The sequence below is a fragment of the Ranitomeya variabilis genome, chromosome 1 (assembly GCF_051348905.1).
Source record: "Ranitomeya variabilis isolate aRanVar5 chromosome 1, aRanVar5.hap1, whole genome shotgun sequence".
NCBI lineage: Eukaryota > Metazoa > Chordata > Amphibia > Anura > Dendrobatidae > Ranitomeya > Ranitomeya variabilis.
The window spans coordinates 711,415,693-711,431,086 of NC_135232.1; the positions used below are offsets into that span (position 1 = coordinate 711,415,693).

The 15,394-nt window shown below is 48.6% G+C and overlaps 1 protein-coding gene across 3 annotated transcripts in view; it reads left to right on the plus strand.

The window, feature by feature from the left end:
* The window catches only part of COQ6 (coenzyme Q6, monooxygenase), a 52,101-nt gene that overhangs the window by 1,170 nt on the left and 35,537 nt on the right, over nt 1–15,394 (plus strand). For all 3 annotated transcript variants that reach the window (XR_013216490.1, XM_077267398.1, XM_077267399.1), the window contains exons 2-8: nt 4,598–4,753; nt 5,820–5,954; nt 6,033–6,091; nt 6,163–6,286; nt 11,014–11,150; nt 12,485–12,592; nt 13,320–13,382. Coding sequence is in view for 2 of the 3 variants with exons in the window: in XM_077267398.1 (XP_077123513.1) it covers nt 4,606–4,753; nt 5,820–5,954; nt 6,033–6,091; nt 6,163–6,286; nt 11,014–11,150; nt 12,485–12,592; nt 13,320–13,382 (774 nt within the window). In the remaining variant the exon portion in view is untranslated. The remainder of the gene's footprint in view (nt 1–4,597; nt 4,754–5,819; nt 5,955–6,032; nt 6,092–6,162; nt 6,287–11,013; nt 11,151–12,484; nt 12,593–13,319; nt 13,383–15,394) is intronic.

Below are 15,394 nucleotides of genomic sequence, written 5' to 3' on the forward strand. Positions count from 1 at the left end.
ACCCTGGAGACCCCAAACCCATCACACACTCACATGTATCCTGAGACAATAAATCCTTCACACACATGTATCCTGGAGACCATAAATCCATCACGCATGCATGTACCCTGGAAACACCAAACCCATCACACGTATCTTGGAAACACCAAACCCATCTCACACACACAAGTACCCTAGAGATCCCAAACCCATCACACGCACAAGTACCCTTTAGACCCCAAACCCATCACACACACACGTCTCCTTTAGACCCCAAACCCATCACACACACACGTACCCTGGAGACCCCAAACCCATCACACACTCACATGTACCCTGGAGACCATAAATCCATCACACACGCATGTATCCTGGAGACCATAAATCCATCATACACGCATGTACCCTGGAAACACCAAACCTATCACATACGTACCCTGGAAACCCCAAACCCATCTCACACACAAGTACCCTTGAGACCCCAAACCCATCACACACACGTACCCTGGAGACCTCAAACCCATCCCCCACTATCACACGCATGTACTGTGAAGATCCCAAACCCACCCCCTACTATCACACATACGTACCCTGGAGAAACCCATCCCCCACTGTCACACTACATTGGAGACTCCCACAGCCACCTAAAAAGTGTTTTCTGCCACCACTATCTTTGCTGCTTGATGTCCTTTTACCACATGTGGCGCTCCTTTGCATCACACAGATCTACTGGCTGAATCCAGTCACAGCGTTTAGAAGCACAAGGGTCTGACCCCATGTAACCTGGCATCAGAGTTCCTTCTAGGATCTACCAAGTCCTGTGTGCAGAGAGTAGTTAATGAGCCATCATCACCTGGAGGGGAAGGGGGGGACATTAGAATATTGAGGGACGGACAGAAGGTATCCGATGGATGGCTCTTTATGCTGTGTAGTGACTGCAGGGTTATTTTGGCTCTTCAGGCTGTGTAGTGACGGCGGGGTTATTTTGGCTCTTTAGGCTGTGTAGTGACTGAGGGGTTATTCTGGATCTTAATTCTGTGTAGTGACGGGTAATTCTAGCTCTTGATGCTGTGTAGTGACTGGGGTTATTCTAGCTCTTTATGCTGTGTAGTGACTGCAGGGTTATGGCTCCTTATGCTGTGTAGTGACTGCGGGGTTATGGCTCTTTGTGCTGTGTAGTGACTGCAGGGTTATTCTAGCTCTTTATGCTGTGTAGTGACTGCAGGGTTTTTATGGCTCTTTATGCTGTGTAGTGACTGCAGGGTTATTATGGCTCTTTGTGCTGTGTAGTGACTGCAGGGTTATTCTAGCTCTTTATGCTGTGTAGTGACTGCAGGGTTTTTCTGGCTTTTTATACTGTGTAGTGACTGTGGGGTTATTCTGCCTCTTTATGCTGTGTGGTGACTGGGGTTATTCTGGGTCTTTATGCTGTATACTGAATGCAGGGTTATTCTGGATCTTTAGGCTGTGTAGTGACTGCAGGGTTAGTCTGGATCTTTAGGCTGTGTACTGAATGCAGGGTTCTGGATCTTTAGGCTGTGTAGTGACTGTATGGGGTTATTCGGGCTCTTTATGCTGTGTAGTGACTGTGTGGGGTTATTCGGGCTCTTTATGCTGTGTAGTGACTGTGGGGTTATTCTGGGTCTTTATGCTGTGTACTGAATGCAGCGTTATTCTTGATCTTTAGGCTGTGTAGTGACTGCAGGGTTATTCTGGATCTTTAGGCTGTGTAGTGACTGCAGGGTTATTCTGGATCTTTAGGCTGTGTAGTGACTGCAGGGTTGTTCTGGATCTTTAGGCTGTGTAGTGACGGGTTATTCTGGATCTTTATGCTGTGAAGTAACTGCAGGGTTATTCTGGAACTTTAGGCTGTGTAGTAACTGCAGGGTTATTCTGATCTTTAGGCTGTGTAGTGACTGTCTGGGGTTATTCGGGCTCTTTATGCTGTGTAGTGATTGTGTGGGGTTATTCGGGCTCTTTATGCTGTGTAGTGACTGGGGTTATTCTTGATCTTTATGCTGTGTAGTGACGGGTTATTCTTGATCTTTATGCTGTGTAGTGACTGGGGTTATTCTGGATCTTTATGCTGTGTAGTGATTGGGGTTATTCTGGATCTATATGCTGTGTAGTGACTGCGGGGTTATTCTGGGTCTTTATGCTGTGTACTGAATGCAGGGTTATTCTGGATCTTTATGCTGTGTAGTGACTGCAGGGTTGTTCTGGATCTTTAGGCTGTGTAGTGACACTGTGGGGTTATTCGGGCTCTTTATGCTGTGTAGTGACTGTGGGGTTATTCGGGCTCTTTATGCTGTGTAGTGACTGTGGGGTTATTCGGGCTTGCTGTGTAGTGACTGTGCAGGGTTATTCTGGATCTTTATGCTGTGTAGTGACTGTGTGGGGTTATTCTGGATCTTTAGGCTGTGTAGTGACTGCAGGGTTATTCTGGATCTTTAGGCTGTGTAGTGACTGTGTGGGGTTATTCGGGCTCTTTATGCTGTGTAGTGACTGTGGGTTTATTCTGGATCTTTTGGCTTTGTAGTGACTGGGGTTATTCGGGCTCTTTATGCTGTGTAGTGACTGTGTGGGGTTATTCGGGCTCTTTATGCTGTGTAGTGACTGTGCAGGGTTATTCCTGATCTTTAGGCTGTGTAGTAACTGCAGGGTTATTCTGGAACTTTAATCTGTGTAGTGACTGCAGGGTTATTCTGGATCTTTAGGCTGTGTACTGAATGCAGGGTTCTGGATCTTTAGGCTGTGTAGTGACTGTCTGGGGTTATTCGGGCTCTTTATGCTGTGTAGTGACTGTGAGGTTATTCGGGCTCTTTATGCTGTGTAGTTATTCTGGATCTTTATACTGTGTAGTGACTGCGGGGTTATTCTGGGTCTTTATGCTGTGTAGTGACTGCAGGGTTATTCTGGATCTTTAGGCTGTGTAGTGACTGCAGGGTTATTCTGGATCTTTAGGCTGTGTAGTGACTGGGGTTATTCTGGATCTATATGCTGTGTAGTGACTGCGGGGTTATTCTGGGTCTTTATGCTGTGTACTGAATGCAGGGTTATTCTGGATCTTTAGGCTGTGTAGTGACTGCAGGGTTATTCTGGATCTTTATGCTGTGTAGTAACTGCAGGGTTATTCTGGATCTTTAGGCTGTGTAGTGACCGCAGGGTTATTCTGGATCTTTAGGCTGTCTAGTGACTGGGGTTATTCTGGATCTTTATGCTGTGTACTGAATGCAGGGTTATTCTGGATCTTTAGGCTGTCTAGTGACTGGGGTTATTCTGGATCTTTATGCTGTGTACTGAATGCAGGGTTATTCTGGATCTTTAGGCTGTGTAGTGACTGCAGTTATTCAGGCTCTTTATGCTGTGTAGTGACTGTGTGGGGTTATTCTGCATCTTTATGCTGTGTAGTGACGGGGGTTATTCTGGATCTTTATGCTGTGTAGTGACTGCAGGGTTATTCTGGATCTTTAGGCTGTGTAGTGACTGTGTGGGGTTGTTCGGGCTCTTTATGCTGTGTAGTGACTGTGGGGTTATTCTAAATCTTTATGCTGTGTAGTGACTGGGTTTATTCTGGATCTTTAGGCTGTGTAGTGACTGGGGTTATTCGGGCTCTTTATGCTGTGTAGTGACTGTGGGGTTATTTGGGCTCTTTATGCTGTGTAGTGACTGTGGGGTTATTCGGGCTCTTTATGCTGTGTAGTGACTGTGCAGGGTTATTCTGGATCTTTATGCTGTGTAGTGACTGTGGGGTTATTCTGGATCTTTAGGCTGTGTAGTGACTGCAGGGTTATTCTGGATCTTTAGGCTGTGTAGTGACTGTGGGTTTATTGTGGCTCTTTAGGCTGTGTACTGAATGCACTGTTATTCTGGATCTTTAGGCTATGTAGTGAATGTGGGGTTATTCGGGCTCTTTATGCTGTGTAGTGACTGGGTTTATTCTGGATCTTTTGGCTGTGTAGTGACTGGGGTTATTCGGGCTCTTTATGCTGTGTAGTGACTGTGTGGGGTTATTCGGGCTCTTTATGCTGTGTAGTGACTGTGCCTGGTTATTCTGGATCTTTATGCTGTGTAGTGACTGTGTGGGGTTATTCTGGATCTTTAGGCTGTGTAGTGACTGCAGGGTTATTCTGGATCTTTAGGCTGTGTAGTGACTGTGGGTTTATTGTGTCTCTTTAGGCTTTGTACTGAATGCACTGTTATTCTGGATCTTTAGGCTATGTAGTGACTGTGGGGTTATTCGGTCTCTTTATGCTGTGTAGTGACTGTGTGGGGTTATTCTGGATCTTTAGGCTGTATAGTGACTGTGTGGGGTTATTCGGGCTCTTTATGCTGTGTAGTGACTGTGGGGTTATTGTGGATCTTTATGCTGTGTAGTGACTGTGGGTTTATTCTAGATCTTTAAGCTGTGTAGTGACTGCAGGGTTATTGTGGCTCTTTAGGCTGTGCGCTGAATGCAGTGTTATTCTGGATCTTTATGCTGTGTAGGGTTATTCAGGCTCTTTATGCTGTATAGTGACTCTGTGGGGTTATTAATGCTCTTTATGCTGTGTAGTGGCCCCTGCACCACGTCATCATTAACCCTCCTCTGACTGCTCTTTTCTTTTTTTCCTGACAGGACCTGAGATGCCGCTTCCTTTGTGTTTGCCAGTGGTTCCTCGGTGCTTGGTTCCCCACCTTTGCCGGTCTGCTGCATCTTCTACATCCTCTACGCTCTATGATGTCATCATATCTGGTGGGGGGATGGTCGGGTCAGCGATGGCTTGCGCCATAGGTGCGGGTGCATCTCTATACTTTACATAATGTCCAGAGGGTTATAGAAAAGAATGAACTTTGCACAAACCAGGAAATTATATCCTAATCCAGCACAGCGCCGAACATGGTGCATTCTGTGTGGCCCCAGCGCCGCCTCTGGTGCGGCCACAGTTCCGCCTCTGGTGCGACCCCAGCGTTGCCTCTGGTGCGGCGCCAGCGTTGCCTCTGGTGCGGCGCCAGCGTTGCCTCTGGTGCGGCGCCAGCGTTGCCTCTGGTGCGGCGCCAGCGTTGCCTCTGGTGCGGCGCCAGCGTTGCCTCTGGTGCGGCGCCAGCGTTGCCTCTGGTGCGGCGCCAGCGTTGCCTCTGGTGCGGCGCCAGCGTTGCCTCTGGTGCGGCGCCAGCGTTGCCTCTGGTGCGGCCCCAGCGTTGCCTCTGGTGCGGCCCCAGCGTTGCCTCTGGTGCGGCCCTATAGCTGAGCTGGTGCGGCCCTATAGCTGAGCTGGTGCGGCCCTATAGCTGAGCTGGTGCGGCCCTATAGCTGAGCTGGTGCGGCCTTATAGCTGAGCTGGTGCGGCCCTATAGCTGAGCTGGTGCGGCCCTATGGCTTAGCTGGTGCGGCCGTATCGCTGAGCTGGTGCGGCCCTACCGCTGAGCTGGTGCATTGTGTGCGGCCTTAGCGCTGAGCTGGTGCGTTCCGTGCGGCCTTAGCGCTGAGCTGGTGGGTCCGTGCGGCCCTAGCGCTGAGCTGGTGCGTTCCGTGCGGCCCTAGCGCTGTGCTGGTGCGTTCCGTGCGGCCCTAGCACTGAGCTGGTGCGTTCCGTGCAGCCCTAGATCTGTGCTGGTGCGTTGTGTGCGGCCCTAGCGCTGAACTGGTGCGGTTTGTGCCACGCTATTGCTGTTCTGGTGCGGCCCTAAAGCTGTCTGTGCGACCCTAAAACTGAGCTGGTGCTGCCCTAGCGCTGTGCTGGGGCGGTCTGTGCAGCCCTAGCGCTGAGCTGGTGCGGTCCTTGCAGCGTTGTCCCTGGTGCACTCTGACTTTGCACTCTTTACTGGTTGATATTGATGTCCTTTTTCCACCTCACCAGGTTCTCATCCTCACCTGCGTCACAAGAGAATCCTTCTGCTGGAAGCTGGACAGAGAAAGGTGTGGGAGCCGCTGCCAGAGCAATTCAGCAATCGTGTCAGCTCCATCACCCCAGGATCAGCCACTCTTCTTAGCAGTGAGTGTAGAGCATGCACCACCAGGGTCTGCTCCTCCTGTGCAGCACTGACCCCTGCCCGCTGTTTTTTAACCACAGGCATTGGTGCTTGGGATCACATCTGTGCCATGAGGCTGAAGCCAGTGAAAAGAATGCAGGTAAGACTGTCGGCACTATCGAGGATTATCGGACCATGTGTTCTTCCCTCCGTCTGATGTTGTGCTCACAGGTCTGGGATGCCTGCTCGGATGCGCTTATCACATTCGATAATGAAGGGATGGCAAATATGGGCTACATAGTAGAAAATGATGTCATCACCTCTGCATTAACCCGCCAGCTGGATACCATGTCAGGTGAGCACAGAACGACCTGCTGCAGCCAATCCCTCCAAAATTACTGGAGATGTCGGTATAGCAGGGCACTACAAAAAGGTCAGAATCTGATCCATTCATGGAGGTCATGACTCACACATGGTCTCTATAGCTGCCCACGGCTCACTGATGGTCTCTGTAGCTACCCGCATCTCACTGATGGTCTCTATAGCTGCCCGCGTCTCACTGATGGTCTCGGTCACGATAATGTATAAAAATACCATGGTCTGAGGGATTTTTTTAGATGGTACCATGGTTCCCGACACACTGCCTAGGAAGCTTTCCTTCTCTGTCTTGGCCTGTAGGCAACTCCTTTCCCCCTGAATACAGCTGTACTTGAAACTCCAGTGTGGGACTCTGCCCCCCCCTCGAATGCAGGAGTGTGTAGAAATCCTTTGTCTGAAAAAAAAACATGTGCTCTCGTGCTCAAGTACAACCTTAAGGCTGTGTGCACACGTTTAGGAATGTCTGCAGAATTTTCCTGAACAAAGCCATACTTTTTCTGCAGGAAATCCGCTCACATTTTTGCGTGGTTTTTTTTTTTTTAGATTTTTAAAGTTTTTTTTCCGGAGCTTCCCAATGCAATAATATAGCAGCACAGCAAAAATGCGAAAATCCGCAAAATTAATGAAGATGCTGCGTTTTTTTCACAGAAAAAAATGCAGCATGTGCTCAAAAATTGCGGAATGCATTGAAATGATGGGATGCTTAATATAAGCTTTTTTTTAGCGATTTTTTTCCCACGGAAAGCGGCCGAAAAAAACACGAAAAATCATGAACGAGTGCACATAGCCTAATAGTAAGTCATAACTTGACCCCAATTAGTGACAGAGATATGGAAGTTATATATTTGATATGTGCATCAGCGGGGCCATCACCCAGTGCGTCTCGCAATTTCCTGTACCCTTGGTATCCAAGAAACGAATTATTGCTTACTCACTGTGCCTAGAGAGATCATGTTTGGTCTTAATAGAATGCTAGTCACAAAATAAGATCAATGATAATTCCGTCATCGCTATATGAGGTTGCATCCTAGAGTTACGGTGGATATGAATGTTCCATAACTCTGAGTCCCTCTGAGAAAAGAGGAGTGCATTTCATAACTCAGCCCACTCAGTGATGTCACGACCAGAGGGCATATCTTAACCCTGCTGAGTTGTGAGTCAGTTTTTGGCCAGGAAGAGAACCAACAGCAGCTCTGCAAGCTGCTCTGATGCACGCTGATGTTCGCCCATCCCCCACAGCACATGGGTTGCCATGATCTGAAATGATATGAACGAAATGTAAGTGTTTTTTTTCCAACTTTAATCCCATTTTATTTGTAATTGTACTGGACATACGACTTGTCTACTTTTATAATATCCTTTTACCGTTTGTAAACACGGTCTACCTTTTTTGGAGTAAAATATATAAAATTACTAGCTTTGTCTCTCCTTGCTCTATAACGAACTGTCACGTCCTCTGAAGTGAATTATGTTACTAATTTGGGTTGGCTCCGGACCCGTTACTACGTAAGAAATCGGAGCAGGTGGCAGCGAATTTGTCCTGTGCATTTGGGAGGCTTTGTAGCGACTGGCGGCGTTGATAACTATTGTTCCCGCCTGAGTGGGAGTCTCCCTCGTTGCAGTGTGTCCATTAGCCAGTACAAAGTGAGGCAGCCTTTCTGGCGACTAATTATCCTAGGTGTAGTACCCGGACTGACCTGAGGGTAAGGGGGGCGCCAGAGAGCTGCAAGTTCCATACCGGAACTGGGAAGTGGGATTTTGATCCCCTTCAGAAAGAACCAGGGGCAACCAAACAACCCCGGTTCATGACAAATTGGTGAGAGCGGCGGGGATGATAAAAGTATCCTCCCCGTGAATCGTGACAGTCTCTATAGCTGCCCGCATCTCACTGATGGTCTCTATAGCTGCCCGCGTCTCACTGATGGTCTCTATAGCTGCCCGCGTCTCACTGATGGTCTCTATAGATGCCCGGGTCTCACTGATGGTCTCTATAGCTGCCTGGATCTCACTGATGGTCTCTATAGCTGCCTGCGTCTCACTGATGGTCTCTATAGCTGCCCGGGTCTCACTGATGGTCTCTATAGCTGTCCGCGTCTCACTGATGGTCTCTATAGCTGCCTGCGTCTCACTGATGGTCTCTATAGCTGCCTGGGTCTCACTGATGGTCTCTATAGCTGCCTGCGTCTCACTGATGGTCTCTATAGCTGTCCGCATCTCACTGATGGTCTCTATAGCTGCCTGCGTCTCACTGATGGTCTCTATAGCTGCCCGCGTCTCACTGATGGTCTCTATAGCTGCCCGCGTCTCACTGATGGTCTCTATAGCTGCCCGGGTCTCACTGATGGTCTCTATAGCTGCCCGGGTCTCACTGATGGTCTCTATAGCTGTCCGCGTCTCACTGATGGTCTCTATAGCTGCCTGCGTCTCACTGATGGTCTCTATAGCTGCCTGGGTCTCACTGATGGTCTCTATAGCTGCCCGGGTCTCACTGATGGTCTCTATAGCTGTCCGCGTCTCACTGATGGTCTCTATAGCCGCTCGCATCTCATTGATGGTCTCTATAACTGCCGGCGTCTCACTGATGGTCTCTATAGCTGCCCGGGTCTCACTGAGGGTCTCTATAGCTGCCCGGGTCTCACTGATGGTCTCTATAGCTGCCCGGGTCTCACTGATGGTCTCTATAGCTGCCCGGGTCTCACTGATGGTCTCTATAGCCACTCGCGTCTCACTGATGGTCTCTATAGCCGCTCGTGTCTCACTGATGGTCTCTATAGCCGCTCGTGTCTCACTGATGGTCTCTATAGCCGCTCGCGTCTCACTGATGGTCTCTATAGCCGCTCGTGTCTTACTGATGGTCTCTATAGCCGCTCGCGTCTCACTGATGGTCTCTATAGCTGCACGAGTCTCACTGATGGTCTCTATAGCCGCTCGCGTCTCACTGATGGTCTCTATAGCTGCACGAGTCTCACTGATGGTCTCTATAGCTGCCCGCGTCTCACTGATGGTCTCTATAGCCACTCGCGTCTCATTGTGTGCACTTGCTTCTCACTTTTCCTCATTACAGGGACATGGTGTCAGCACTCTTGGAGGGTGTAATTAACACCACCCTCTCGCTGAACCCGTGACTGTAAAGGGCAACTCTGCTTTTAACGCCTGTCACATTGAGCTCAGCGTTCCCCCATAGCCAGTTCCCACATCACCATACCAAACTTATTGCTGCGACCACTCTAGGTCAGTGAGACGCCCGCCCTGAGCAGCACACTAGGATGCACACCATCCAGCTTTCTCAGGCTCCTGATGGGTCCTATTCTTGCTCTCTGGCATACACAGGGTAACACAGCCATCTATAATTCCCCTCCTTAAGGTTATGTGTAAGTTTAGAGCAGCAAAGAACAAGCGTATTACATTTTAGATTTAAGATACAAAAGAGTATTGCCTCCAACAATGACGAAATGACTAAATAAAAAGACACACTGCAAAAACAGCAGAGCTATGAAAGGGTTAAATACAGAGCAGTCTTCTGGATTGTGTCTGTGAGCGCTTTGGGCACAGATTATCCTACTGAAGCCTGGAGACGTCTTACCTTCTGGATGTTATCATGGGGACTCTGGGGAAGATTTTATAGAGGGTCTCTTCCCACCCCTCATCCTTCCTCTGGTCAGAGGGGAAAGACACTGTTTAGGATCCGCAATGTCACCACACTGTGTCTGAGCATCCTTTCAGCACGCTAGCCCACGACTAGGACATCCATGATAATTCAGGTGCTTAGAGGCTGGCTACGGCCCAGAATCAGTCACTGCTTCTGACAGTGTATATTGTTCTCTGCCGTGCTTGCTGTGCCTGGGCTCCAGCTCTGCTGTCACAGCCATCACCTTCTCTTCAGAGTTCTCTGCTGCCTTCTGACTACACTTCCCATCATGCCTTGTGATGGGCTGCATGCCAGCATTGACCACACCCCTATAACCCCGCCACACACCCCTCCCCCAGCGCCACACACAGCTTCAGCACCACGTCCTGTACCGGACTCTGTACCAGGGATGGAAGTCATGCACAAAGCACCAGCACACCCGACCAAACAATAAAGGTTATTGGATAGATGGGAAGGATAGCTCCGCCCATCCAGCAGTCCACACCCACTTGTCACTTTCTGAATACTGGAGCTCTGGGAGATTTTGACAGAAGGAATCTGTGTGATTCTCAGAAGGAGATTGTGAGTAGAAGAGCTGCTCAGGATGTAGAAGGACTACAGATAGTTCACCTGAGAGGGGCTTGTCCTGATCAGTCCCTATAATCCCAATGAAGTAATTATTTCCCCACCATAGATATTTGCCTGGATGATGTTGGTGTCAGATCATTGTCAATGTGGCACTGAAACGTGGCCTGTCCATTGTGCCATGCGGTCCTGGAGACGGGCCGTGTACCTTAGGAGCCATCCTCTTCCCCAGCATATTGTAGCACCTGTACAGAGAAGGTTTGTTCTTCCTGCCTGTCCGCTTGTTGCTGGCTGTCCAGTGATGATCCAGACCGTCTCCCATGATCAGTACAGCCGCCCTAGTCTTGATGTGTGCATGCTCCTCTCGCTTTCCCTCATTACAAGGATCTGGTTTCCAGCTTCTGAGACCGTCTCGTTCCCCTGTAACAGAGTGTGCTCCGCAGCGTTCTCTGTGATGGACGCTGTAGAATAATGGGGTCTTTGTGTTGTAGGTGGTGTGGAGGTTCAGTATCGGAGCAGAGCCATACGCTGCACCTGGCCAGCACCTGACAGCAGTGGAGAGGGCAGCCGCAGCCCATTTGTGGAGATAGAGCTCGCGGATGGCAGATGTCTGCGCACAAGGCTGCTGGTGAGGACCCTCCAGCCCCATTATTATGCTCCCAAGCTCTTTCTGAAGCATTTCTCCTATGTCCTATTATGCAGATTGTCTGCTTGTGGCACAGTCCCGTCCTCTTTCTTCTATGTCAGGGGGTTGTATGGCTGACCACACTGCCCTTCCATGTGTTTTTTACAGTGCTGCGCTCTTTCTAGCAGGGGGGACAATACTGAAGAAAAAATGGAGCTCCTATACACCAAAAGACCTAATTCATATAAAAAACATAATTATTATTGAACATGTTAACTAGTAAGTGTCATAATAACAGTAACCACCAGTATGAGGAGAATGGTGAAGACACGAGATGTATGACAACGAATGGTGGTAAGAAGAATACAAATGTATATATGGCTTTATATGCCACACAGTCCGATTCAAATCACAGTGGATAGCAGAAGACTGATTCCTGGGGAGAGCTGTCCAATCATCACTTGTGAAGTATACAAATGTATATATGGCTTTATATGCCACACAGTCCGATTCAAATCACAGTGGATAGCAGAAGACTGATTCCTGGGGGGAGCTGTCCAATCATCACTTGTGACGTAAACATATGTATATATGGCTTTATGTGCTACACAGCCTGATACAAATCACAGTGGATAGCAGAAGGCTGATTCCTGGGGGGAGCTGTCCAATCATCACTTGTGAAGTATACATATGTATATATGGCTTTATGTGCTACACAGCCTGATACAAATCACAGTGGATAGCAGAAGACTGATTCCTGGGGAGAGCTGTCCAATCATCACTTGTGAAGTATACATATGTATATATGGCTTTATGTGCTACACAGCCTGATACAAATCACAGTGGATAGCAGAAGACTGATTCCTGGGGAGAGCTGTCCAATCATCACTTGTGAAGTATACATATGTATATATGGCTTTATGTGCTGCACAGTCCGATATAAATCACAGTGGATAGCAGAAGACTGATTCCTGGGGAGAGCTGTCCAATCATCACTTGTGAACTCAAAGGCATCCCAATATATAAGTACAGTGAAATGGTGATAAAAAATCTGATCTAAAATTGTACATATGTGCAGAGATGGATGCCAAGTGGTTGACACACTGTGGTAAAGAGGGATGTATGTATGGCCAAGAGGCCACACCATCACCAGGGCAGATGCTGCTGAGGAAACAAGTAGTAGCAATACAATATCAGTGCATAATCGTCACCCATAAAGTGCAAAGTCGCCAGTGTGCGCTGGTCAAGCCCCAACACATGTTTCACGTTGACTTTTTGGGAGGCTCTTTATAGCAGTCCTGATGGCATCTGAGCACACTAAAACTTGTCTCTTTCAGATTGGTGCAGATGGCCAAAACTCCATGGTCCGCAGATCAGGAGGAATGAAGACTATTCAGTGGAACTACAATCACGTGGCTGTTGTCGCCACCCTGCAGCTATCCGAGGTGAGTAGTGGAAAATCTGCCGTCTGGTGGTGGGGACTCAACCTATTCTGACGTCCAAATTGTAAAATAAGCTGACTCCAGAACTGGTGAGCGCTGAGGCTGCCAGGACCTTGTGTGGCGCTGATGATGTGTAGATGTGAACCGCACAGGCAGCAGCAGGTGGGAAACCCCTCTGCGCAGGGGATAAGGCATTTGTCACAAGTTCAGGCTACCTTTATCCTCACAGGAACCCTGGGCATGCACCCATGCTTTGACCTGGCAGGCGCACCCTGCACGCCCGCGCTGTCACCTGGCAGGCGCATCCTGCACGCCCTCGCTGTCACCTGGCAGGCGCACCCTGCACGCCCTCACTGTCACCTGGCAGGCGCACCCTGCACGCCCTCGCTGTCACCTGGCAGGCGCACCCTGCACGCCCTCGCTGTCACCTGGCAGGCGCACCCTGCACGCCCTCGCTGTCACCTGGCAGGCGCACCCTGCACGCCCGCCCTCTCACCTGGCAGGCGCACCCTGCAGGCCCGCGCTCTCACCTGGCAGGTGCACCCTGCACGCCCGCGCTGTCACCTGGCAGGCGCACCCTGCAGGCCCGCGCTCTCACCTGGCAGGTGCACCCTGCACGCCCGCGCTTTCACCTGGCAGGAGCACACTGCACACTTGCACCCTCTGTCACCTTGACCAGACTACAATGCTCATACAGAGTAACATTCACTTTCATCATTTTATCTTGTAGCCTACTGAGAACAACGTGTCCTGGCAGAGATTCCTTCCTACTGGACCCATCGCCCTGTTACCGGTAACTATTGCCCACTATATCCGTGATCTTTTCATCAGAATTCGGCATATAGTCTGACTTTTGACACTTAAATCTGAGTTTAATCACCTGGGCTAGTAGTGTGATCACCTTCTAGCTAGGATAAAAATAACGTTTATTGTCTGTACTGGGCTGCAAGATGTTTGATCACATCTCATTGGAAGCAAACGCCCCCGTCTGTACCAGACCTATATATTAGGATCACAGGCATTAGAAATCATGAATATCGCCTATGAATGAAGATAGGGTTGCGAAATGTAGTCTCATCTGGTCCCCTTGGGATACTTTCTGGGGACCCCTGAATTTATGAATCATCTCTACTGGCTCACTCATTGCTCTTCCCATCTATGCATCGCAATACCTCCATCTGTCTCTTGTCCCCTTTGTCTATTGTAAGTCTTCTATGTCTCCCCCCTTTCAGATGGTTAAAAATAAATAAATGCATTAGGATTTCTGAGTAATATAATCCAATGCATATTTACTATGTGTCTGCTGTAACTTGTTTTCATTGCAGCCTTGTTATATGTTCATATATTCTCCTTTTTTATTTCTTTTCTTAAAAATGTATGTTCTGTGAAACACAAAAATATTTAAATAAAAATGTACAGTTGAAATTAAAATTGGCTGCGCGGCTGGAAAAGACGTCTCTTGCTCTGATATTCCTTGGAAATTCTTTTGTAGCCAATGTGTCTCGCCTGGGGTGGTCTACACCCCCCTCTTCCCCCGGTGAGTTACACCTATTGCTATATTAGGGGTTTACCCTATTGTAAGCTTCTCCTTCCATTAGTGACATTCTGGCGTGGTGTTACATTTATCACCACAACCTCAGGATGTACACAGGATAGAAAGGTGTATTTCTGCCGTGGGTCCAGCTGCCAAGACCCCACTGATCTTGAAGATATGGCCCTAAAGTCTACTGTGTGAATGGAAGTTAAAAAATTCACCACACGCTTTAGTTTATGGTGCAAAAATATATTTTATTTAAGTCCATGAATAGTGGAAATATTAATGGGAGCAGGTCAATAATGGTGCAAAAAGCGACTATGCATTATACGACGTTCCGACCCATCCTGGGTCTTAATCATTTAAGATTTCCTTATTAAATTGACAGTAATAGTGTTATGTCGTTGCTGGGGTAAGGGTTGTAGCGTGACCTGCTGGTCCTTTATGCTTAAACCTTACCCCATCAACGATACAGCACTATTACTGTCAATTTAATAAGGAAATCCCCTCCTTCCTCCATTACCTAGGTGACACTTTATTAATCCTACCTCCAAAACAGCAACTACCCGTATTTTCTGGTGTATAAGACGACTGGGCGTATAAGACGACCCCCAACTTTTCCATATAAAATATGGAGTTTGGGATATACTCGCCGTATAAGACGGGTCATCTTATACGCCCAGTCGTCTTATACGGCGTGTGCGGTCCAGATGGTTCCCAGGGTCTGAAGGAGAGGAGACTCTCCTTCAGGCCCTGGGATCCATATTCATGTAAAAAAAGAATAAAAAAAAAAAAATATGGGATATACTTACCCTACGACGGCCCCCGGCTCTCAGTGGTGCAAGCGGCGGCCTCCGTTCCTAAGGATGCATTGAACGAAGGACCTTCGATGACGTCGCGTGACCGTGACGTCATCGAAGGTCCTTCGCTCAATGCATCCTTAGGAACGGAGACTGCCGCTTGCACCGCTAAGAGCCGGGGGCCGTCGGAGGGTAAGTATATCCCATATTTTTTTTTTTATTCTTTTTTTTTACATGAATATGGATCCCAGGGCCTGAAGGAGAGTCTCCTCTCCTCCAGACCCTGGGAACCATACAGGACCGCTCCCTGCACACGCCGTACCCAGCGTATAAGACGACCCCCGACTTTTGAGATGATTTTCAGGGGTTAAAAAGTCATCTTATACGCGAGAAAATACGGTAAATGATTAAGACCCGGGATGGTTCGGAACGTCATATAATGCATAGTCGCTTTTTGCACCATTATTGACC